This window comes from Ascaphus truei, chromosome 1 (assembly GCF_040206685.1).
Source record: "Ascaphus truei isolate aAscTru1 chromosome 1, aAscTru1.hap1, whole genome shotgun sequence".
NCBI classification, from domain to species: Eukaryota; Metazoa; Chordata; class Amphibia; order Anura; family Ascaphidae; genus Ascaphus; species Ascaphus truei.
This window is the reverse complement of record NC_134483.1, coordinates 470,022,793-470,048,748: the sequence shown is the minus strand read 5'-3', so window position 1 is coordinate 470,048,748 and position 25,956 is coordinate 470,022,793. Positions and strand designations below refer to the sequence as shown.

General features: G+C 42.4%; 1 protein-coding gene across 1 annotated transcript in view; it reads right to left on the bottom strand.

The window, feature by feature from the left end:
* COMMD8 (COMM domain containing 8) overlaps positions 1 to 22,419 on the bottom strand; it is a 28,146-nt gene extending 5,727 nt beyond the window's left edge. Inside the window, exons 1-3 of the mRNA XM_075566989.1 lie at positions 22,202 to 22,419; positions 21,379 to 21,534; positions 16,936 to 17,088 (exon numbers count right to left, since the gene is read on the bottom strand). Of these exons, the coding sequence (XP_075423104.1) occupies positions 16,936 to 17,088; positions 21,379 to 21,534; positions 22,202 to 22,288 (396 nt within the window). The 5' untranslated portion in view covers positions 22,289 to 22,419. The remainder of the gene's footprint in view (positions 1 to 16,935; positions 17,089 to 21,378; positions 21,535 to 22,201) is intronic.
* Between the last annotated feature and the right edge of the window lie 3,537 nt (positions 22,420 to 25,956).

The following is a 25,956-nucleotide window of genomic DNA, read 5'->3' as shown; positions in this document are numbered from 1 at the left end:
ACAAAAATATGGTCTCTGTAACACGGATTATATAAAAGTGTGACAAAGGACGCCCCTGCTTCAGAACACAGAATATTAAGAGGGGTGCACTCACTGGGATGAACAAAATGATGTGTTTACTAAGATAACCTCCAAAACAAGATTCACACTGCCATTGATTATGGTTGTTACACTAGAAATACGATCTTTGCAACCTTTATAAAATTAGGTAAATAGGTTACTGCCTGCACGCATCAAACTGCAGTCATATTGTTACGAGAAGCAGAAAAGTCACTGCATGCTTTTAAAATGTATAGGAAGAGAGAGACTTCTATATAGTCTGATAAGCAGAGGATGTCCCTGAAGCCAAAGCAGACTGCATACCAAAGAGCAAGAAATTCCACTAGTTCCCAAAAATATTCACATGATCAGATTAATGCTAAAGAGTGCAGATATCCCTGAAAACAAGTTGGAACAGAAATTTGATCTTTTATTTACATCACCTATGGTTTGGGTTTTTTTCCTGAAAATTTGGCTCCTAACAATTTATTTTTCTGGTTTTGTTATCAATGGAATTATATTTTGTCATAAACATAGAAGTAAAAATGTATGGACATTACCATAGCACAACTAAAAGTAATGGACTTATAAAAATCCCTAATATCTTCTCTTTAGATACATTAGTGGAGGTGTGGGGTGGGAGGAGGAAAGAGGGGCGAGAAAGGAGAAGTCAATGTTAGCCAGTAAAACAATAAATACATTAAAAATAAAGTGGGCGTGTATGCAATGGGGTACACATTGTAGTTTTAAGTAAGTCCTGAAAAAAAAAAAGTGTCAGAAAACTATAGTGATTTAACCAACTTCCCAAAAAGTATGAGAAGCTGAAGATGGAAAATCGGTCAATGAATATAAATCACTACTGATACTGTATGTTTATCAGCTTTTAGAAACAAATAAAAACATGTAAATCTGTCAGTCAACTACTGTACATCCTACAACCGAAATGATCCCCAAAACATTGCATCCTTTTAAACTGCAGCAGGTCAATGAAAGTATCAACTAAATCACATTTGTTGTTTGGCAAATAGAAATATTAGTGTAATATAATTCCCCCCCCCCCCCCCCCCCTTTTTCTATCAAGGGAACTAGAAAGGCATCAGGAAAAGCCCCTGTAGCAATTCTTCTGTAATGCAGGAGACTCCTCAGGTTGGGAACTTGGAGCCGCTTTCTGCAATTCACTACTACAAAGCAACTACACACCCTTTAAAAAGGTGTATTTTTCCCTACTTTAGCTATGCCTACTCTGAGAAGCAGGAGGTGCTCCCAGTACCATCCCCTGCAGGAGAAACAAAATGGAGGTGGTTTGTGTCCCGGGGCGCAATAGGAAGTGGCAACTTCCGCTCTTGCAGCTTTCTATTGGTCTGCATGCTGGAAAGATTTAAAAAGAACCAAGAAGTAACTGGCAGCAGCTAAAGAGGTATCAGGAACCAGAGGGTCCCAGAGCTGTTCTTCTCCAGGGACCACCTGCTTCATAACCATAAAAAGAAAAAAAAAGTAGTGTTAATGTCTCAACCAGTAAAAAAAAATAATAATAATAAAAAAAGGGGGGAGACTATACAATAAGTAGCGCCACTGTTATTTATACTTGCTCTGTACTGGAGTCTTCAACATGGAAACAGTAACCATCAGCCCCATTTAAATATAAAAAAACAGTAGGCTCATTTGGTAACTACATTCTCACTATGTTTCTCTGCTTTCTCACACTTTCTATTTTACATTCCTACAATTGAAAATCAAGACGATGAATCGATATGAAGCAGCAGATGGGCTGAAGCACAACATGATGTTTTCCTGACCTTTACGTGAGCTATTTGAGTGCTGAAATTCACTTAAAATGCAACATTTTGCAATGTTTCATTTGTTCAAAACCAATTTCCCACCCAAAACAAATACCTACAGTTAGCCAAGGGTGAAAAACTGCAGCAATAATAGCTTTTATGAGAACTGCACTGGCAAACATATTACATTTGCAATTCATTTCCAGAAGGGTGCAACAGATCGAAAAAGGTGTTCCGCAGAGACCCACAATCTCATTATTAGCAAGTCAGAACATAACAAAAGAATGTTACCAATAATGGAAACACTGGTATAGCTGAGAATCCTAAACCAAATAAATGTAGGAAGTAAATTAAAGCACTTCATGAGCAGGCTACACAGTAATTTTCTTATACAGCGACTACCCAATATATTTAACTCAGGAAAAAAAAAAAAAAAAAAACCAGGGGACAATTTGGGGAAGTTGGAAATGAAAGTTATTTTCTGTTATTTACTTCACTGTCAAGTTATGGTTAGTAAACCCCTAATGAAAGTATATCAACTGTCAAAGTGAACACGAATTTCTAGCAAGAGATGCCAGCAGGTCACTGGCAGGGTACAAATTGGCTGTATCCTTGTAGATTAATTGGGAGGGGAAAAGGGGGGTGGGATCCTGCTCAGCTGAAGATTTATACTTTCTGGAGTGGTGCTATCTGGGATGAGGAATAAATGTGTTTATGTAGAGAGGAAGATCCCCTTTGATGCACTCTACTCCACTATTTTTGTAAAATACATTTTATTATAACCTTATTCTTAGAAAACAAAACTCTGATTAAAACCTAACATCTAGCGCTGAGTCAAGTCCTCAGTGAGTATAGTGTTTGTAAAATGAACACAAACTAAGTGCCCAAATAAAGAGACCCCTATCTCTGTTAGAGTTGCTGTAAGTGGCAACAGTTGTTATGCTGTCGGACATTGACATGTATGCTTGTTCTTTGCTGACAGAGTTACAATAGCGAAATCTGTATACCAGCACTACACACACACCTCTGCTGTGAGATTTGTTCATGTGGGTGGACACTTAGAACCCATTAGCTCTATATCAGAATCTGAGCTATACATTATCACTGGTGGAAGGACTCTGATGGGATATAGATAAAGATATATTAGGATTGTTTGTGGGTTTAACAATCTGGTTTGCCCACAGACTTTTGTCACCTAGTATCTCAGTTTTCTTCCAGTATACTGTTGCATACTCTACACCAGGGGTGAGCAAACTTTATGTCGAGCCCCCCTTTTCATCCATGAAATTTCTCGGGCCCCCCCTGCCTATTGTAATCAATCACATAAAAAAAAAAAAAAAAAAACCTTTATTAAACGGTATACAATGTAAATAAAAATATGTCTAAATACTTATTTCAACAGCTGGGGCTTGCAAAATTAGGCTGCGCCCACGCTGCCGCTGATAGCGGTGACATTACCAACTCTCCAAGCATGAGCACAGGATGTCCTGCATAATTTTGCAAGCACGAGCGGGTGGGGGGGGCATGGATCGGGGCTAATTTTGTGCGGCTGTGTGCACACACACACACACACACACTGCTAAGGTTGTACTGTATTCCCCATACTTATTGTAACCTGATTGTTAGTACATTTCAAAAACAAGACAAAACACTCTTGGAGTTCAACCTACCACCACAGAATGTACATTGCAGTGAAAAACATTTTGGTAAGTGTAGAGTAGAAAGGGAAGACATAAGCGAAAAGAAACCAAACACTCTAAAAGAATGCAAAAGGGATGTCTGCCAGGAGCAATAACATTTATTTAGCCTATCATCTATAGCAGGGGTGATTGGGTGAAAATTAGTGTAAGTGTTGATTTTTGGTGCCTGCGATTGTTCAAATATTGCATATATGTGCACACTCCAATGTGATAGAACAAACAGTTAAATTGGCCAATCCAACTTGAGTACATAAGCTGCCTAAACAGTCTGGCTGGTTTTCTTGGGAAACCAGTGTAGGAAACTTGTAAAAAAAGGAACTTTTATGGCACTTGGACAGTTAATTCAAATAACAAATGATCTGTGAAATTAAACCTATCCTGGTGAATATCCTTGGAAATCAGCTCTGCTGTTGGGAATTCCTCAGTGCTTATTGCAGTGCTGTCGTGGATATATGAAATTGGAAACAAGAAAAAGAGAGTGCCACAATAGTGCATTATTCCTGATGATTTGCACTTTTCATTGCTGATTACATGATGGATATAAATATCCTTATGGGAGACCAAATATATGATCACAAATATTTTAATAAAACTCCACATAAAAAGATTCCATATAAAAAAAAGGTTTATGTGACCAGACAAAGTTTAAAAAAATAAAAATAAACAAATCGTGTTGGCTAGATCTTCTTTTATACGTCAATGTGTAAAACTGGAAATGTACTTACTAGAATTAGCTAGGACACAAGCCTAGTACTAGGAAGTTTTGGTGTGTTGTGGATCCCCAGCTCGGATATTCATAGTGCTTCAGACATGCTGAATCAGCTGCTCGGCTTCACCTCTCTGGTCGTGTTCGCCGGCCTCTCCGAGTGACGTCACTATTCTCTGCTGCGGGATCCCCGAGGCTAATGTCATGTTAACACTACGCGTTTCAAGACAGGAGTGTTTCTTCCTCAGGAGTGCTGTAAGATGTCAGTTATTGACTGCTATTTAAAGTTTAACAGTTAGAGCCCTAATTGTTCTTAACGATTTCTCTTCTGTGATTGGGCCATCAATGAGTTAATCAGTGTCCACATATTAATCGAAAAGATATTAATCCAAAAAGATTTTTTGTTCAAAAAAGGATACACTCAAATTTAAGTGCATTTCGAAGGGATAGATGGAATATAATATACATAAAATAAAGTAATTGCACCACTTACCGAGTGTATATTTGTATGTAACAATCGCATCAGAAATGTAGCGGATATTAAATTTGCAACACTGTGATATGATATAGATGGATACATTGAAACTCCTATTCATGGATGGTAAAAAAGACATGGGAACCTAAAGATCATGGGAACACACCAAGACTTCCTAGTACTAGGCTTGTGTCCTAGCTAAGGCTGCGGACATAGTGCCGCAGCCCGTGCGGAGACGCGCTGAGGGAAAGTGGGTGTTTTCCGTGGCCATAGTACTCGGGCCGTGGGGGGCGTTCCCAATAACGTTACGGAGCTAATTCGCCCTCATTGGGCGAACCGCTCACGTGACCGCCCTGTCGCGCGTCAAATCAGTTTTAATCAGTTTTAACTGATTTCTCGTGCATCCCCTCCTGCCTCCGCACGCTGCATGTACGTGAACACTGCTTCTATTAAGTAGATTTCCAATTTTACACATTGACGTGGAAAAGATTATCTAGCCCAGTGTTTCCCAAACTGTGCGCCGCGGCGCAGAGGGGCGCAGAGGGGCACCGCGATCAGGGCAGCCAGCAGCAGGGAACAAGGGCTGCTGGTTACTTTAAAAAAAAAAAAAAACACCTCTGAAAAAAAACCTCTGCAGCCTCACACCCTCCCCCCGCAGCACACCGGCTCTCCCCCCACGTGGCACAGGCCCCCCGCAGCACTGACCTCCCCCGTGCAGGGACCGGGTCGTTCAGCCATACCCCCCCCCCCCCCCCCGCATCGGCCCCACACACCACCGGCACGCCCGCCCAACCCCCTCCCCCCCGCAAGCCACCGGTCTGACCATCATCCCCAAGGTAAATATATGTATCGGGGGTGTTGGGGTAATTTTTATATATGTATTGGGGGTGTTGGGGTCATTTTTATATATGTATTGGGGGGGGGTGTGATTGTATGTATGTATGTATGTATGTATATATATATACTAGCTGAGAGACCCGGCGTTGCCCGGGAGTCACACTGTCCCCCCTCCCCCACACACTGTCCCCCCCCTCACACACACACCCTGTCCCCCCCTCCCCCCCCACACACACTGCCCCCCCCCACACACACACTGTCCCCCCCTCCCCCACACACTGTCCCTCCCCCCACACACACAGTGTCCCACACACACTGTCCCCCCCTCTCCCCCCCCCACACACTGTACCCCCCTCCCCCACACACACACTGTCCCCCCCTCCCCCACACACACTGTCCCTCCCCCCCACACACACGGTGTCCCACACACACTGTCCCCCCCTCTCCCCACGCACACACACACAAAGCCCCCTCACCTCTGCCAGGACTCACAGCACCGCTCCTCTCTCCCGCGCTCCTCCGATTGTCGCGCGCCTGGCCCTTCTCTGCTCTCCCTCCTCCCGTCCGGGGAGCGCTGCGCACGCGCCCCCTCTCTGCACCTGTGAGCGCGAGCTGTCGGGAAACGTGCAGCAGGGAAGGTGCAGGGCCTGTCCGTGTGACGGGGGAGAGTGACGGCCACCGGGAGGGGGGAAGGTGCGGGGCCTGTCCGGGGGGGGGGGGGGGAAAGGTGAGCTGCGGTCCGGGTGACGGGGGAGAGTGACGGCCACCAGGAGGGGGGGGAAGGTGAGCTGCAAGGGGGCCTGAAGCAGTGGTGTGAGTGTGTGAGGCCAATGAGAGGTGTGCGGGCGCGGGCCAAGGGGGCCTGAAGCAGTGGTGTGAGTGTGTGAGGCCAATGAGAGGTGTGCGGGGGCAGGCGGGCCAAGGGACCAATGAGATTGCCGCTAGGGACAGGGAACACACCAGGGAAACATACATACATACATACAAATTCAGAAATATATAGTTAGATATACAAAAAAAATCCCCACCCCCCAAATGCATACAAAAAAAACCCAATATATATATATATATATACCAATATAGCAATACTGCTGACACTGGGTGGGGGCCTGCTTAAAATGTTTGTCCCGGGGCCCACGATTTCTGTTGGCGGCAGGGGGTACTGGCGTCCCGGGCCCTGTAGTCAGGGGGCCTGGGCCCCCTGCGCGGCCATGCACCTCGATAAATCCCATCGCCCGGTCGAGAGAGAGAGAGAGAGAGAGAGAGAGAGAGAGTCTGCGTGAGCATGTCAGAGAGCGAGAGTCTGCGTGAGAGACATACCAACTGCGCACTGCAACTGTTAGGTATGTATATACAACTTTGTTTTCACTTTGGGCGCCGTGGAAAAATCCTGAACACCTTAGGGAGCCTTGAACCGAAAAAGTTTGGGAACCACTGATCTAGCCAACACGATGTGGGTTTTTTTTTTTTTTGAACATGTTTGGTCACATAAACCTGTTTTTTAAATGGAATCTTTTTATGTGGAGTTTTATTAAAATATTTGATCATATATTTGGTCTCCCATAAGGATATTTATATCCATTATATCATCAGCAATGAAAAGTGCAAATAATCAGGGATAATGCACTATTGTGGCACTCTCTTTTTCTTGTTTCCAATTTCATATATCCACGACGGCACTGCAATAAGCACTGAGGAATTCCCAACAGCAGAGCTGATTTCCAAGGATATTCACCTGGATGGGTTTGATTTCACAGATCATTTATTTGAATTAACTGTCCAAGCGCCATAAAAATTTCCTTTTTCCCATGGCGAAGCGTCGCCAATGACAAGCTAAGGGAAGTTGCACAGGCCTCACGCGATCCACCGGCATTTCATCTAAATGCCTTGGGAAAGAGTGCAGAGCCTCTGTAACCACCACACCCCTCCTGGAAAATCTTGTGCCCGCCTCCCCCCCCAGTATGCACACCCCTGATCTATAGGACAGTGTTGAGCACCTGGAGGACATAAGCCCAGGATGGCAAGTGTATAAAGTGTATGCAGCAAAAAAAGTGGTCAAAAACGGACAAACAGGCAAAGAAAGTGAAAGTAATAATCATGGTCTCTCGCACAATGTAATAAATTTAGCGCATAATTGCTATTAATAAGACAACAACAGGGACAACACCTAATTAACTTTCCAACAATAAGACGAAAATAATCTATGAGCAACGATCTTTATGTGCAATTTTTCGGTAACAAAATATTTTCTCCATCCTCCCTAGATGGCTGTTTTTCTCTGGCTCAGCTCTGTGTTTCATATACATGTATATCTGCTAGTGGTACCAACACACTCAAAGATTAATAAACTCGTCCTTCAACTTATTCATCAATAAGGATTGATGTTTTGGTCCGTGACAAAACCTCTCTCAAGATTTAAAATCGGATAAAAAAACAGTTTAGAAAGTCTCCTCCAGCACAAACAAAAATGTGATGGTATCAGAATGCATCTGAAACAGCTGTATGAAGTATATTTATATATATATAAAAACAAAAAAACGCGCGCACACACACCACACTTTTTTTTTTTAAAGGAAGGAGTGTGGGGGGGGGGGGGTGGGGGGGGAAGAGATGTAAGAGGAACAAACTATATGCATAACAATTTCTCAAATATGCTTTGGACCATGCAGTGTGAAATGAGTCAGTCTATGGAATAGATTTATATATAGGAGCAGAGTGTTCAATCGAAACTCATGCTAAAAATTATATAAGGACAAGTAAAAGTAATATCCACGCAACAATTATGGAGCTGCCAGCATAGTCAAGCATGTTGCTGTGTGTCCTCAGAACGCAGATGAACTATTATAGCCAAGTTCCCAGATCGTGCGAGCAACAAGCCGACAACCGGAGGTCTGACACAGATAAGACCAATCAAGTTATATGTTCAAAAGGAACACAAATGTGCCTGTACTTTCACAAAAAGGAAGAATAGGTAGTACAGCAGCAAATGTCCTGGATCAAACAAATGCTTCAAAAGAAATCCTACGCGTTTCATCGCATAACGACTTCTTCAGGGGTATTCTAAGTTCCCCTGCCCCAACGTGTAGTGACGGAGACGCTACCGTCGGTTACAACATTCGACTATCGGAGTGGACTCGCAGATAATCTGATATTTCATGTATATTCTGTAATGGCAGTTGCATATATGGACTGTGCTTCTACTAATTGAATCACTGTCTGCTACTTTTTTTTATTATTATTATATTTTATATTCAATGCTGTTTTCCCTATTTTTGTTACATGTTTAATTTTACTGCTTTGTTACCACACGGTCTAGTTTTTTTGTAAGACCGTTTGATACTTTTACCTTTGATACATTAAAATCAGGACCCGCTATGGGACCTTGTGCTTCTTTTTCTTTCTCTTTGGAGATTTCTCTTCTGGACCTGGTCTGTATCTTTTGAGGCTGCAAGCTTCATAAGATCCTTTTTGAAGTATTATTTGTTGTTATCTCGCAAGCTTTTATTACTGACAAGTACCTTCTAAGACTTTGCTTTTTTTTCATTGGGGACTAATTTCGTTTTTTGCACCAATGTTCTAACATTTCCTGCATACATTGGGGATTGGTTGTACTTTATTTTTCACACTATGGGGCCCATTCAGGAAACATCGCTAAGTGACATACAGTTTTGAGCACTTTTCTAGCGAGTTTACATGTGTGGCTATACAGAAAGCTCAGATAAACTGCCAAACTCACTAGAAAACTGCTTCTTCCCGATCAGTAGCACTCTCCCTCAGAGTAACAGAGCGGTAGCTCAAAACATGCTCCAACATGCATTTTTGGAGAAATCAAGCTATTCAGGTAGTTTCGAAATGAAGATCACAGCTGCAACTTGCAGATTCGGATGGAGACATGGGATCCGCAATGTGCATATGAAGCAGAAAATGTATTCTTACTACATCGGATTGAAGCCAGAGGTCTACAGAGCTGACCCCCATTAGTACCAGCTCCAGAGACCTCGTATTTCGATCAAATGTAACAAAAATAAATGTACAGCCAGCTTCATTATCTTAGTGCCTAACCCGTTAAGGTAATGAAGGGGTTAAATATCAGTAGCTGTTTGCTTGGTTGGTGGAAGAGGGGGTCAGTGAAGCTTGTAGTTGCCCCGTGGTAATCAATGGGTTTATTGTCGACTGTCATGTATTGTATGGTTATGTCAATGTGATTTTGTGCATTTATTTTGAAAACATATTTGGATACTGGTGCTTTTGTCCATTTGTACGTGTGGTGATGGGAGAAGGGGTGGGGGATGGGGCAGTTGGTTATGCCACCCGGGTGGGTAGCAGAGGGGGGTGGGTGGAGGGAGGGTTGACCCCTTAATTAATACAGCAGTTAATAACCAAGGTTAAGGGGTAAACTGGCCAGTAGTTAGTTTTTATTTTTTATTTTAATGTTGCTACCTAATGAAGACGCGGAGAACGGCCTGTATCCTGGCAGGGGTAAGTACAACTTTAAGTCTTGTACTATGATCTCACTGCAATGCTGTATTGGATTCAATATACCTTGTTAGCATTTATTTAGTGTCTTGGTATTTTTTGGACTGTTTATTGCTCATTCATCTATATTTATCATATAAAATATCTGCTATACGAAAGGCTCAATTATATAGCAGAGGATTACAGACAATGTAACAGAATGTATATTAGTGCATTGCTAGTGCCTTTAAACCAACCAGGTAATTGACTAACACAAAGTTGTAGAAAATAATTAATATACTGTGAGCTGCGCTGGAATATTAAACCTTGTGCTGAGATAAAAAGGTGGTGGCGTATAGGGATGAGGAATTGATGGATTTTGGGTAACATCAAATTGCAAAGCCATTTGGAGCATACGCCAGCTGGCGCAATACTTGTGTGGGGTAGTAATGGTATAACTATCAATTAAAATATAATGATCTGGTGGCATTTTCTCCTCTATTGTAATATTTGGGTGATGGTGTGGATCACTACCAAGTACAGAATATCTTGGGTAACCGCCAAAAGAAATACATACAAAGATTGGGAGTTATTACCTACAGGAAAAAGAAGCAATGGATTCAGAAGCAAAGGGTCTAAGACGTCATCACAAGGGTGAAAGTATCAAAATGGCTAGGACTTCTTGCCAGAAGAAGTGAGCATTGTTGGACACTCGACTGGATTCCAAGGTGTGCTAAAAGAGCAAGGCAACAGCCAAAATTTAGATGGGAAGATGAAATTAGGAAAAAAAAAAATCGATTGCAAGTCTCTCTTCCTAAACTTTGCTCCAACTACAGTACATGGAAGATTCTTGGCGAGGCTTCGTCCAGAAGTGGATCAGTGGTTATGAAATTAGGACCAGGCCTGAAATACTAAGTGGGGTAGATAAATACTTTTGCTACAATATTTCTTTATCTAAAGCTGAATAACTGCAGTTTAGATATCATAGTATACATTTTTTTGCTTTGCTTGGGGTTCTGGTTCCCCAAAGATGGCTGCATATCAATAAAATCATATAAAACACCCATTTCAAATAATTCAGATTTTCTAAAGAATTATTCATAGTATTTGACACTGTAGAGTATAACAGTGTAATCAGGCGACCAAGATACATGAACAGAGATCTCAGTAGCGCTCCTTCTTCCTGCTGGTTCTTCTGCTGTTAGAAATTAGCTTCAGCATGACTGCTTCTGGGAGTCAATTAACCCATTTGCTCTCAGAAGAGACTGCAACGCATTGCTTTTGCTGCCCTCTACTTGAATGGTAGTGAGGGTAGTTTAAATGTAATCCCCCCCAAAAATGCAAGATATTAAACACTTATTAACATTCAGTTTGCTAGAGTTCCAGATTATTAATTACGGATAATTACTTTTCAGAAAACACATGCTTTCCAGGTAGTTTAATGTACAGATAACAGATTTGTTTGCATAAGGGTAATGTTATTCAGAGTGAAAACAAACATAACTGTTAGTTTGGTCAGCTCGATCTCTAATTCAATACTGTATATTTCAATTTGTCAATGATGTATAGAGTTCTAATAATTGTATTGGTCCTAGAGAAATACACATTTGTTATAGTTTTCGATACCTAGTTGTGGACCAACATAAGAGTTCTTCATGGATTAAATTGAAGTGTCCAGAGCTTTCAAAAACATAGGTATATGCAAGTAACCTTGCAAAAGAAAGCTTTGTACACTTTAATTTTTATCTATGAAGAACTCTTATGTTGGTCCATGAATAGGTCTCACAAACTATAACAAATCTGCAGCAAAAATACGTATAGAAACTAATCAGTTCAGAACTTAAAAATCTGCCAAAAACAGCTCATGCTTTTTTAAAAACACACACGTTTTGAATTCTACTCCACGTAATATCATATTTTGATATGCATGCAGTATTTCTGAAATTGCTTTCCTGACAAGTTCACAAAGTCTGATCAGGAAAAGGTCCCCAAGTGCTGCACTCAGCCAGTTTCTGAAATATTACAAACCAACAGTTGATATCAAAATGATGCCTAGGCTATATCAGGATAAATTAAGAGACTGGTCACTATAACTTCCTTCCAGGGGTACAACGAAAAATAACAACATTTTATTAAGATACATACACCTATCACACCAAGTGTTCTTTATTTACAGTGTGTGAATCTTAAAACCCCAGTGGTGAGGGCTGGACATACAGCTGTGTTTAGAGGCTACACCGACTATAGTTAACTATTGTGCCATGTGATAAAATTGTACTTTTACCTCTCTTAATTTCTGGTTAAGTATAACCTTTAAAGGAAAATAGGGATGATCATAATGGACAAAAAGGTATAACCATTCAAATACAAGTTCAGCAGACATTTGATGCGTATCTATAACAGAATTAGTATTCAGGCAATTCCCAAGGCATCACAAATCCAGATGCATTGAAAGAGAACACAATCATAGCGGTAGTTAATACAACAGGTGACAGACTAAGGCCTGGGACATAGTTATTGGAAGCTCGCTGAGGCGCACTCTTGCTCTGCCTCGCCTGCTGAAAATTGGGGCTTTTTTCTGTCCTTGCAGGCGAGGCAGTGAGCGCGCTCAGGGGGCGGGGCAGAGGCGTGCCAGGAGGCGGAGCGGGAGGCGGGGCTAGTCCCCCGCTCCCATTGGATGGGAGCGGTCACGTGACCGCTCCTCCGCTTCCCCGAGCGGCACATTTCAAACCTGCCTGTCTGTTCCAAGTTTCACAGCCTCGGCACGTATCAGCGCACATGCGGAGGGGGAAACTATAGCCGCGCTGATGACAGATGCCGGGGCTTTGTGCATCTGCTCAGTGCGGCTCAGCCCGCCTCAGCGACGCTTAAACTCACTATGTCCCAGGCCTAAGTGTTTCAGAGTTGTTCGTTATCTAATAGGTGCATGCATCAGTATAACCAATTCATAACATTAGAAGCTCTATTGACAAATATGTCTGATCTACTGTAGATGGTAGCAGTCATTAAACTTTATCAGCAGCCAAACACTAGGTAAACATGAATGGAAGTAAATCATTGCTATACAACCAGGTTTGAGAGTTCCAGCATGTAATCCATCTGCCTCCGCATCACATCCCACCACCAGACGCCACCGTTGTGACGTTCATAAAACCAGGCGCTGGTTCACGTAACTAGGTATGCTTCTTCAGGGGTATAGTAACGACCGTCAGTGGATCTTTCCACATCTACAGCTCAACCCCGTTATAACGCGATCCGTTACAAAGCGAATCCGCTTATAACGCGATGTAAGCGTGGCTCCCAGTTTTCGTATTTATGAATACTTTACAACACGATTATTGGTATCTTAAATACTTTATTGCACAATGCACACAATTGTACATTATTTCGAACACGATCCGCTTATAATGCGATGTGATTCTTTGAACCCCAAGCATAGCGTTATAAGGGGGTTGAGCTGTACTTGGATAAATTCCTTCACCCCTTTGTAAGATCTCTGCCCTCTCACTTACGTCACACCAAAGACGTTCTGCTTAAACTAGAGGATATCACTGTTAGTCCTGACATGCATCTAGTGTGTCTTGACGTAGAGGGCCTTTATAACAGCATACTACATGAGACTGGTATGGAGGCCGTCTCCTATTTTCTGAAATCACGCAATACCCATGCCAAATTACACAACAAATTTATCCTGAAACGGATGGATTTCAAGCCAACTAGGAATTATTTCCTTTTTGATAAATACTACCACCAGACTCAAGGCACCGCCATGGGGACCACATGCACTCCCACCTATGCTAATCTCTAGATAGACTGGTGGGAGGAGACGGTGGTCTTCGGCGATGCCCTGAAATCGGTATACGGACCAGATTGACATCTGTGTCTGTTATATTGAAGAGATTATGATTTTATGGAATGGTAGTGAAGAAAATAAACGTGAATTTGTTGATATTCTTAACACAAATACATATAATCTGAATTTTCTTGATATTACTGTTAAGAAGAACCGGGGTGGGTACCTCGAGACCACTATATACAGAAAACCTACGTCAACAAATAACTTACTAAGAGAGCAGAAAGTCACCACCCACTACATCTCAGAAATATTCCAACAGGACAGACCAAAACATAAGCAAGAAAAAAGTGACAGAGGTCACAGAAGTCCCCTATTAGTTGCACTCTAGCAGAATGATGGGATACCTAACTTATTTGAAGGAAACACATGGAGAGTAATGTGTTATAGTAGAGCTAAACCCAAAAAGTGTCACGTTAAAGACACATCAATTTAACTAATCCTATCAAATCTGTGCATTCCACCATGTAGTAGATGGAATACTGATAAGTCTGTCATGGGGGAGCATAAGTGGCCACAACCCTGATCTGTAATATGTCCCAGCAGGGTCTGCTCAGCTCCACATAAAGGTCCCGCTCACTGACGCCCACTAGTGACATCACTAGTGGGCGTCAGTGAGCGGGACCTTATGTGGAGCTGAGCAGACCCTGCTGGAACATATTACAGATCGGTTGCAGCAAAAGGAATACTAGGAGCACGGTTGTATACAACTTGTCTGTCCATATCTGTTTACTTGCCATTGATGTTGCTGATTTCTTAGGCACATCATTACACACTGGCTGTGGGTTGTGGCCACTTATGCTCCCCCATGACAGACTTATCAGTATACCATCTACTGCATGGTGTCTATATGTAGTTACTGATACATGCTCCTTCACCTACTGTACCAGCTGTTGATCTTACCAACAGGGCTATTTAGCTATTTGGTAGCCGCAGTAGGGATATTACTATACTATATTTCATACACCATCATATACTGTATTAAGTTTTTCCCTATACATATTGTTGCTACCCCTCTCCTACCCGCTCCACCTACAGGGGAATTTTAATGTTGTACACATTGTTTATATTTATGTCACTTGTTTTTCGGCGATTATTTGGTTAATTAAAGTTTTTTTTATTTTACTTGTGGATGTCAGTATTATAATTTTGGCTACTAGACATTTGTGTCTATATATGGTCTTTTTAGTTGGATTATACTACACACTATACATTTGACCATTTATTATTGATTAGACATTAGTCTTCTAGTGGATATTGTATCCTCTAATTACCCTTTACCATCTGTGACCTAGGTCTCTACTGAGGATACCTATATCTTTTCGGTATTTAACCTTTCTGTGTGTTATAGATCTGTACATGGGTCCGCTAACCTTTCTGTGCGTTATAGATCTGTACATGGGTCCGCTAACCTTTCTGTGTGTTATAGATCTGTACATGGGTCCGCTAACCTTTCTGTGTGTTATAGATCTGTACATGGGTCCGCTAACCTTTCTGTGTGTTATAGATCTGTACATGGGTCCGCTAACCTTTCTGTGTGTTATAGATCTGTACATGGCTCCGCTAACCTTTCTGTGTGTTATAGATCTGTACATGGCTCCGCTAACCTTTCTGTGTGTTATAGATCTGTACATGGGTCCGCTAACCTTTCTGTGTGTTATAGATCTGTACATGGGTCCGCTAACCTATACTGTTGAGTGATACTATTGACTCACCACCAGATAGATTTTGGAATGCACAAATTTGATAGGATTAGTTAAATTGATGTGTCTTTAACGTGACACTTTTTGGGTTTAGCTCTACTATAACACATTACTCTCCATGTGTTTCCTTCAAATAAGTTAGGTATCCCATCATTCTGCTATAGTGCAACTAATAGGGGACTGCTGTGACCTCTGTCACTTTTTTCTTGCTTATTGTTATTTTTCCCTGTGCACCAGGCTTATTCTATATTACTTGATATTATGGTTTGAGCAGTGTCTCATCTCTTCTATATTTCAGACCAAAACATAGCCACTATCAGGGTACTCAAAATAGGACTTGGTTAGGTACAAAAACCAAGTGGATCCTTCCCGTGTGGGACATGCAGAGCCTGTACTTATATATCCCCCACAAAGTAATTTACCAACTCCGATCATACGAAAACCTCAGATAAAAAATACTTCATTAACTGCCTTACCAAATGGGTTATCTATGTCATCAACTGCGATTGTGGCAAGCTACACGTCGGGAAAATGCATAGACCATGCACAGTTAGAGCGTTGGAGCACATTGGGTCAGTTAGAAATGCACTAGACACCCACGTAGCAAGACATACTACTATCGCAGCACACAAAAGAGATACAATGGTACTGAATGTTAATAAAGAACACTTAGTGAGAGAGATGGATGTTAATAAAATGTTATTATTTATAAATAACTCACCAAGTATTATATATATATACACACACACACAAAATATATATATATCTATATCGATAGACACATACATATAAAAAAAAAATCCATTGTACCCCTGAGAGGAAGTTATCATTATCAGTCTCTTAATTTATCCTGATATAGCCTAGGTATCATTTTGACCTCCATATTTTGATATCAACTGCTGGTTTGCAATACTTCAGAAGTTGGTGGAGTGCAGCACTTGGGGACCTTTTCCTGATCTCCTGTGACCAGACTTTGTGGATACAGTATGTCTTACATCCCCTTATGCACCATGATCATTCATCCATTTTAGACACGGAGGTTGAGCGGTGAGCATTTTCTTGCGTTTATTTTTCCTGACAAGTGTAAATGAAGAGAGCAAGAGTGCTTTTCTCTGTAAAGTGAATCCCTGCACCGAAATGAATATCATACAAAGAAAACCTTCCTATATCTGGAAAATACCATTACGGTGCAGAATGTTTGCAGGCACAATGAGTCCCTATCCGTAGAATTTACAATCCAATGTTGGTGTCGGAGGCACAGGGAGGTAAAGTGACTTGCCCAAGGTCACAAGGAGTGAACACTGGGATTGGAACCAGACTCTCCTGCTTCAAAATCAGCGTCATTGTTTTCAAAATGAGGTACTCACGAGTCACTACTTGAATACATACCTTTAACTGCCAGTCAAAATCTTGTAAGTACGCAGATGACATTGCACACACCTTCCCCACAAGAGCCTCTGCTATTTCAGCCTTTCTGCTTTTCAAACACTTCAGGATTACCTCCTGATGTTCTGGACTTAATCCAATTAACGTATTACCCACCTTCCAAAAACAACAACAAAAGAGAAACAAATTAGTTTTAAATAGTTCATATTTTTTTTATAAGAGCAACCATAATCTCCTTCTCCAATTGGCACGGCATATAGTAAACAAGAGAAACCAAGGCAAGGAGAGGAAGTCATGACCAACAAGTGACATATTAAGCTCTGATATATATACATAGGTACTGAATTTACGTGAGCATTAGGTTACCTAAAGCCCTTTTGCCTTGTTACAGCAGTGGGAGGGTTAATTCTTGTAGCCCTGACTAATTGGCTGCAACGGAGGTAGAGTCAGGCTCTATTTAAAAGGCCTGCTTTGTCATTAGGCAAAGGGAGACCAGGGACACAAGACTGCAGGTTGGGAGTAAGCTGTTGCCAACATGGAGAAGCCTGCGCACAGGACATGAACTGGGACAATTGAAAGCAGGACTCCTTATGTTATGTGTCCCCCAGCTCCAAGGTAGCGGAACTGGGGTGTTAGTTTAGTTAAATTGTAGACTGGTGCGCAATAATCAGCCAGTAGGTTAGTTAGAGCTGCAGTGGGTTCTAGGCTTTTATTTTGTGGTTTTGTTTGATCAGTTAAACGGCCAACACACTATCTGTGTCAACTAAGGACAGGAACCCTGTACTTTAAATAAACCTCATGAAACGCTACATACTGGGCCTTCACTGCCCCTTTACACCTGAGAGGTTCAGAGCATGGACAAGGAGAGCACCTTGTCACATATTACTTAACCTAATAGATCCCCACATGTCAACTTTTGCACTCAAAGCTCTATGGACACCTAACTTCCGAAGTTATTTGGGTCTTTGTATACCAGTGTATAAAGCCCCCCCCCCCCCCCCAAAAAAAAAAAAAACATATAGCTACCACCCTTTTTTGGAAATCCTAGTTGGTAAAATCTGCCCTCCTCCCCTTTTCTTAGCCCGTCTTGATTGCTGGCATCTACCGACCCCTACAGTCCCTGACTGCTATCACCCAGTTTCTTGGCTCAATTTCCTCTCTGAATGAGAAGAGTGAGCTGCTAGTTCTTGGGGATTTCAACTTCAATTGGCTCGACCCTAAAAACAACAAAATCCAGTTACAACTCAAGTCACTTATCCTAGCCTAACTCATTTCCCAACACACACGGAAAAACCTGAAATCGCACAACCATTCCTTGCTAGTGAATGCAATAGTGTACTGTGTAAGGAAAAATAAACCACCCCAATCAAGCCCTAAAGTTCTCCTCACTAGAACATTTGGAAACTTTAAACCACAACAGTTTCTGGCTGACCTTACCAACTGCCATTGGTATAGAATTGACCCAATTCCCGACCCCATTTCTGCACTCGACTATTTCCAATCCGAGTTCTTAAAACTCTGTGATACCCATGCTCCACAATGCAGAATAAGAGTAAGGGGGGCCCATCTTCTGTGTGTTACAACTGACCTTATGGGACTCTACCATTTCAAGGAAGCCTTGTGGAAAAACTACAAAGTAACTGGCATTACCAATGATCTTAACTACTGTACAGATGCCTGCGGAATATGTGCACAAGGCAAACAAGACATCCAAAAACTCAATATTACTGTGACAATCTTTGCCAGAATACATCAAACCCAGCTAACTTCTGGAAGGTTATCCACAATATATTCCACCCTTCTAGCCATCAACAACCAAGTAATATCAATGAGGAGGATATTACTCTGACAAATCCCACTGACATTGAAAATGCATTCAATGATTATTTTGTGGGGTGTGCTACAAACGTATTAGCGAAACGCAACCCAAACCACAAAGCTCATTCTGAGAGTACCCCTTAAGCCCCACCCTCAGTTTGTCCCAGTATCTATAGAGATTACACAAGCGCTCCTCAAATTAAAACTAAGCAGCCAATGTGTACCCGACTTACTGCAATCTAAGTTCCTAAGACTTGGTGCCCCAGCCATTGCCAAACGAATTGCTTCCATAGTCAACTCTATTCTGTCTGCAGGCCATATCCCTAAGACCTGGAAAACTGCCAGAGTTGTCCCAATCTTCAAAAGTGGGGTCAAAAACACTGTATCAAACTACAGGCCAATCTCTCTTTTCCCAATACTATCCAAAGTAATGGAAAAATGTGTTCACTCCCAATTAAGCAATTACTATACCAAGATAAATTTCCCTAACCAATTCCAATCTGGCTTTCGCCCCAAACACTCCTGTCCTCCTAAAAGTTTGCAATGAGATCCAGTGTGGAATGGAACAACTTACTGGTGCAATATGCCTAGATTTTGCAAAGGCTTTTGATACTGTTGATCATGTTATCTTGCTTAAACTCCAGTGCTCTGGAATAAGGAAACATGCTTTAAACTGGTTTCATTCCTACCGATCAGGTAGATCCCAACATGTGTCCATCTCAGGCTCTAACTGCTACCCCTTGGGTATCACCTGTGGTGTCCCGCAAGGCTCTGTTCTGGGGCCCCTACTCTTCTCGGTGTTCATCAATGATCTTCCTATAGCTTCTAAGGGAGCTTAAATACACATGTATGCAGATGACACAATCTTATATGCACACAGCCAAACGCTCTCCGACCTTGAACACATACTTCAATCTGACTTTGAGACTTGAAAATTGGATCCCTCAAAATAAACTGTTTTTAAACACTGACAAGACTAACAATGGCATTTGGGACCAAGGCTACATTTTTAAAGCTTTAAATGACTGAGCTCCAGATCAGAGGCAACGCTAATACCACCCTAACTCCTGTTACTAGTTTTAAATTCTTGGGCATATGGTTTGACTCCCATTTAACATTTGGGATGCACATTGATAACCTGACATCCAAAACCTATGCCAAACTAAGTGTACTTTACAGGAACAAATCCTCTATAAGTCTGCTGGTCAGAAAGCGAACAGTATTGCACAGCAGATGCTAATGCCAATTATCGACTATGGGGACATAGTATACGGCTCGGCATCCGAAACCCATCTTAGCAAACTTAATACCCTCTACAATTCAATATGCAGTTTTGTTCTCCAATGCAAATACAACACACATCACTGCGAAAAGTTCAAAGAACTAGATTGTGCCTAGACCCAAGTGATGACCAAAGTTAATCTCTCCTGCCTTGCCTTCAAATACTTTCTTTGCAAGCTACCCATCTATCTGAACAAGCTCCTCACCCCTACCACATGCAGCACTTATCTGAGATCTGACTCAGAAAGACTATTCATGGTCCCAAGGTTCAGCAAAGTATTTGGCCGCTTCTCCTCTTACTCTGCACCCCAAAACTGGAACAATCTCCCGGAGACTCTCACAGCCACCACAAATCTAAGTTCTTTCAAAACTAAAGCTACCTCACATTTTAATCTGGTCTATAACTGTTACATACGTCTATTATATATATATGCTGCAGGGAGCGGACGTGACGATGGGTGCTCGGTCGACTGCGGTGTTATTCCCTAAGTTTGCATGGAGTGTGGTCCCTGTTTGAGTTCAATGCAAGCTGTGGCAACATCTAGCCTTATCCCAGGACTTTTATTCATCATTAGACCAAGGGGCTTTGATTCAGGGACCCCCGTTAGTGCTTTGTTATTGTGGGTTCATGTGAATCCTTATTTTATACAGTGAATTTTATTATGCATTTTTATTAAGTTTGATATAAAAGGTTATTATCTTTATCGATTGTGTTTTTTTCCCTTTTTTATTTGCAAACTATGTATTTGTAACCATGTATTATTTGTCATCATAACTCTATGCCCAGGACATACTTGAAAACTGGAGGTAACTCAATGTATTACTTCCTGGTAAAACATTTTATAAATAAATAAATAAAAATAAAAGGGTGATCCAAATGGAAAGTTACTAGGAAATTTGTATTGGCCACCAGAGTGAGGTTGACTCCTGAAGCCTTATTGTATTCACCGGACAAGACTTCTTGGCCAGTAGGTACACTTACTGATATTTTTGGGGCCAGGTATCCCCGTAGCTGGTACTATTGTAATTCAGCTATGGGGAAACCAGATTCAACAGGACATGGCCTACCTCCTGGGAGGTATCACCGGACATGGCCTACCTCCTGGGAGGTATAACCGGACATGGCCTACCTCCTGGGAGGTATCACCGGACATGGCCTACCTCCTCTGAGGTATCACCGGACATGGCCTACCTCCTGGGAGGTATAACCAGACATGGCCTACCTCCTCTGAGGTATCACCGGACATGGCCTACCTCCTCTGAGGTATCACCGGACATGGCCTACCTCCTGAGAGGTATCACCGGACATGGCCTACCTCCTGAGAGGTATCACCGGACATGGCCTACCTCCTGGGAGGTATCATCTTTGCCAGTGCTTGTCTTTAAAAATGCTGTTGCGTCCTCGAGAACATCTAACCATTCCCTCAGGTTCCAAACATTGCCATAGTCTTGGAAACGAGGCTGTGCACGGCCACATACGCCATCTATTACTCTGTGAAGGAACTGAAAGATAAATAAAAAATAAAAAAAAAAGAGATTAAAATGTTAAATATATTTAACCAAGCTGTAATCCAGGATCAGACAAAATCATTTTCTATGACTTCTGTACACTGACTGATCATCACCTTTATTACATATGGTAGCGTGTTGAAAATATGTTACCCAAGGAGAAGTGTAATAATAAATAACACAACAGAATTTCAACTTGGCACATGACCACAGCTAGTTCTTTGATCAAGGATAAAATGTGTTTACTCTCACCTCGTAAAAACAGTCACACCACATTTAGCAGTTTCTCCTAATTTGTACTAAACTTTCGTCTCCCACCCCCATGTACATTATTATACTTTACGAAACATAAAAAGTATGCTGATGTCCAAAACGATGTCCCCATGCCTGCTCTTACCTTGTGCCAAGTGCATATTAATCATAGGTGTATGACAGAAATAGGAGCTCTCTGGTAGTGCAGGGTTTAAATCAAGGATCTGATACAGTGTAATGTATATTCGGTAGGGATGTTTAACGTTACACAGTAGCTATGTCTGCCAATGCTATGCCTGTCGATGCGATGCTGTGCAGCAAAAGCGCAGGGAGTTATGTTGCCACCCGATACAGACCCGCCGGCCGGCGCGTGCTGTGATGGAAGGCTGGCGCGGCCACCCCTTCCTACCTGTGGGCACTGAGTGGCTGGGAGCCTCCCAATCAGCTGAAGCCCTTTGGGCCCCGCGTTCTCCTCAGCGTTGTCCATGGTTACCATCTGCCGCTTCCGGGTAAGCAACCTTGATCTACCCACGTGACCGCGAAATTTTGTCTCATCTCTCGCGCAATTTTGGTCTTTGTAGCCGCCCCGCCGTCTTCAACCAATCAGCGACGAGGTGTGTGTGTGTGTGTGTGTGTGTGTGTGTGTGTGTGTGTGTGTGTGTGTGTGTGTGTGTGTGTGTGTGTGTGTGTGTGTGTGTGTGTGTGTGTGTGTGTGTGTGTGTGTGTGTGTGTGTGTGTGTGTGTGTGTGTGTGTGTGTGTGTCATGTGACCAGTAACCTTTACACATGGCGTAACAGTGGAGTGTCAGATGACTGAGCGGATTGTTGTGGGCTGCGGAGTGTCTCATAGGGTGTTGTATGAGACAGTGTGATCTGCAGAGTGACAGTGTGAGCTGCAGAGTGACATTGTGTGATAGTGTGAGCTGCACAGTGACATTGTGGGACAGTGTGAGCAGCACACTGACAGTGTGTAACAGTGTGAACTGCAGAGTGACATTGTGTGACAGTGTGAGCTGCAGAGTGACATTGTGTGACAGTGTGAGCTGCAGAGTGACAGTGTGTAACAGTGTGAGCTGCAGAGTGACATTGTGTGACAGTGTGTGAGTTGCAGAGTGATGACAGTGTGATATACTGAGTGACGCAAAGTGTGAGCTGCAAAGTGACAGTGTGTGAGCTGAAGAGTAACATTAGTGACATTGTGCAGCAGAATATTATCAGTGAAAGTGTTTAATACAAAGAGATACACACTATGTGATACTAAGTGACCATGTAAGTCAAAGACATTAAGTTTCACCAGAGGCACACACTGTGCGATACTAAGTGAAACAGAAGTGACAATGTCAGATATGAAGTGACACCAGAGGCACACACTGTGTGATACTAATTGCAGTGATACCATTTGAGACTGATACAAGTGGCACACAGTATATTATGTTTTAGTGACAATGGCATACAGTGCAAACTGTGGAGATAAAAGTGACACACAGGGTTATGTATGAAAGTCACCCGGGTGCAAATATTTTTTTTCATTTGATTTTGTCTTAATAAATGTGCTCCACTCTTTGCGGCAGTTTTGCAGCGAGGAGACTTTGATTCTTAGACCCAATTGTGTTCCATTTGTCATTACTTTCATTTAAATTAGATTCATAATAAATGTATGTTTCTACTGTATGTATTTATTTAGTGCCCACTGCTGTACTCTGCTTTACAAAAAACAATACAGTACTGGGAATTGAGGCAGGGAGCGGGCGCGCTGGTGCTCATGCGCTGCGCCCTACTCGGCCGGGCGATTTGTGGCCGGCTAGGTGCGCGCTCGTCTGGGGGCGTGGCCACGATGTCACAAAGCTGATTCGCCCTCATTGGGCGAACCGCTCACGTGACACGCTTGCAGGCGGCAAATTCAAATTTGCTTGCTCTAAAAGCAGGCTCTGAGCACAGGCGCTCGCTCATGCTGGCCACACAGATTGCGTCAATGTGTTTCATATCGGCCAGCATGAGCGCGCCCGACCGCTCAGTGCCACCCTGGCTGAGGCCTCAGTACAACAAGCTAAATTAGACAATAGGAAAGGAAATCCCTGCCCCAAAGAGCATACAATCTAAGTGGCATGTTTGGAGAGTTACAGAGACTGCAGGGGACAGAATAAGTGCAGTAGATGACAGTGCTTGGCCACAATGGTTGGTAGAAGTAACTGTGGGTGTGGGGCAGTAGCCATGAGTCCAGGACTCCAGACTATTGGAGCGCTTCATTTAAGAGATGATTTTTAAGGTTTATCTTGAAGGTGGTGCGAGAAAGTACTTGGCGTATGCTGAGGGTGAGTGGGTTTCACAGGTAAGGGGGCAGTGAGGGAAAAAGGTTCCCTAATAAATGTTGCTAGATGGGACTGGGCACTGGCTCGTACTTTTGAAACCAAATGATTTGCTGGCCCCCCAGACTGAAGTTAATAAATAGGATATGTGTGGAAATTCATTACATTCATTACATACGTAGATGATTCCTTTGTGTGTCACTGATTCCACAGGCACACTAATGCAAAAATATGACAATGTAACGTAGCATCATGTTACCATTAAGGAAATAATCCCATTTCCAAATTAAGGTCATGTTACATTAAATTGTTCCTTTTTCACAAATATTATTGTGTCCTTGCATTTGATATATGTGTTTTATTTGATGTATAGGCGGCCTTTTTTCCCTATAGACATCTTTCTTTCTGATTATTACTATGTTATGCATAGGTTTCTGTATTTTTCTAATGTGTGTGTATTATACATACTGTATGAATAATAAATCCCCAATTCCTTAGTTTCTATAAAACCTTATAAATGATTAGGCCCGTGGCTTTTTTTTTTTTTTGTATTCAGGATTGCCTTGTGTCTATAGTACCAAGATAGATCAGTGTGACAGAGTCACTGACTCAGTAGGCTGGAACAGTGAATTCAGAGACGCTGCACCCAGTACACAGAGCGTTAATCTTCTCAGAGAGAGAACAGAAGCAGCTGAGGACTGATTAATCAGGGGCTGGGCTCCACAGAGAAACAGGGAAGTGCTTTAAAAGACACAGGAAGCTGCTGCACAGGGAGACTGCTTTACTCCACAGAGAGAGGGAAGTGAAAGTTCTCCCAGCAGGGGAGAGGCTGGCTGTATTGGACCCTAGGACTGAAGGAGCAGGCCTGCAGGGTCCAGCTGAACCACACCCAGGATAAAGACAAAGACTGACAGATAAGAAGGTTTTCTTAAAGGGGCTGTAGCCCTAATCCTTTGGTTGCTGTTTGGTGGCAAATAAACAACTATAGTTTAAAGTTTCATATTGTGTCTAGCGTCTTACTGACCCTGCCGCGAGGCCGTCCTGCCACACCAGGCATTAAGGAGTTTACATCCAGGTTTATGTTTGCATTCACTAGAAATAGGGTGACCAGATTTTGAAAATGAAAAACATTACTAAAAAATGAATATTATAATGATATTTATCTAATAGTGTCACCATTGATGCTGTAGTATTCATTCTACCTCTTCCCATTCTCTCTCTACCTTCTCCCCCATCAGGGCCGCCAACAGAAATCATGACCCCCCCCAAAAAAAAATCTACTCGCCCAACAAAAAAATCTACTCGCTACCTAGCCCCACCCCTTAAAAAAATGGAATAAATTCCTAGTAAGAACTAATAACAGGATTCGTTCTTTACATAACAGTTTATTTATTGTATTACACTTATTGTGTGTGTGTGTGTGTGTGTGTGTGTGTGTGTGTGTGTGTGTGTGTGTGTGTGTGTGTGTGTGTGTGTGTGTGTGTGTGTGTGTGTGTGTGTGTGTGTGTGTGTGTGTGTGTGTGTGTGTGTGTGTGTGTGTGTGTGTGTGTGTGTCAGATGACCTCACCAATTGGGGAAAAAAAGCCAGATGCGAATGGTTCTGAACCCATTAACCAGTGTCAGGATGCCCCCTCTTCACCATTTCTAAAGCAGCAATCCCGCCTGGGATCTTACCTGCTCCGCAGTCCCTCAAGGTACTATACTGGAGGGGAGGTGTTCCCTACTGGTCTTCCAAGGTCTCCCGTGTGAAACTTGAGAGTCAGATCTGGAAGAAAGCAGTATAGGTTATTTTGGTGTAGGTATAGGGCAGTTAAGATAAGACAGAGAGAGTGGGTGACAGAGACAGAGACACAGACACA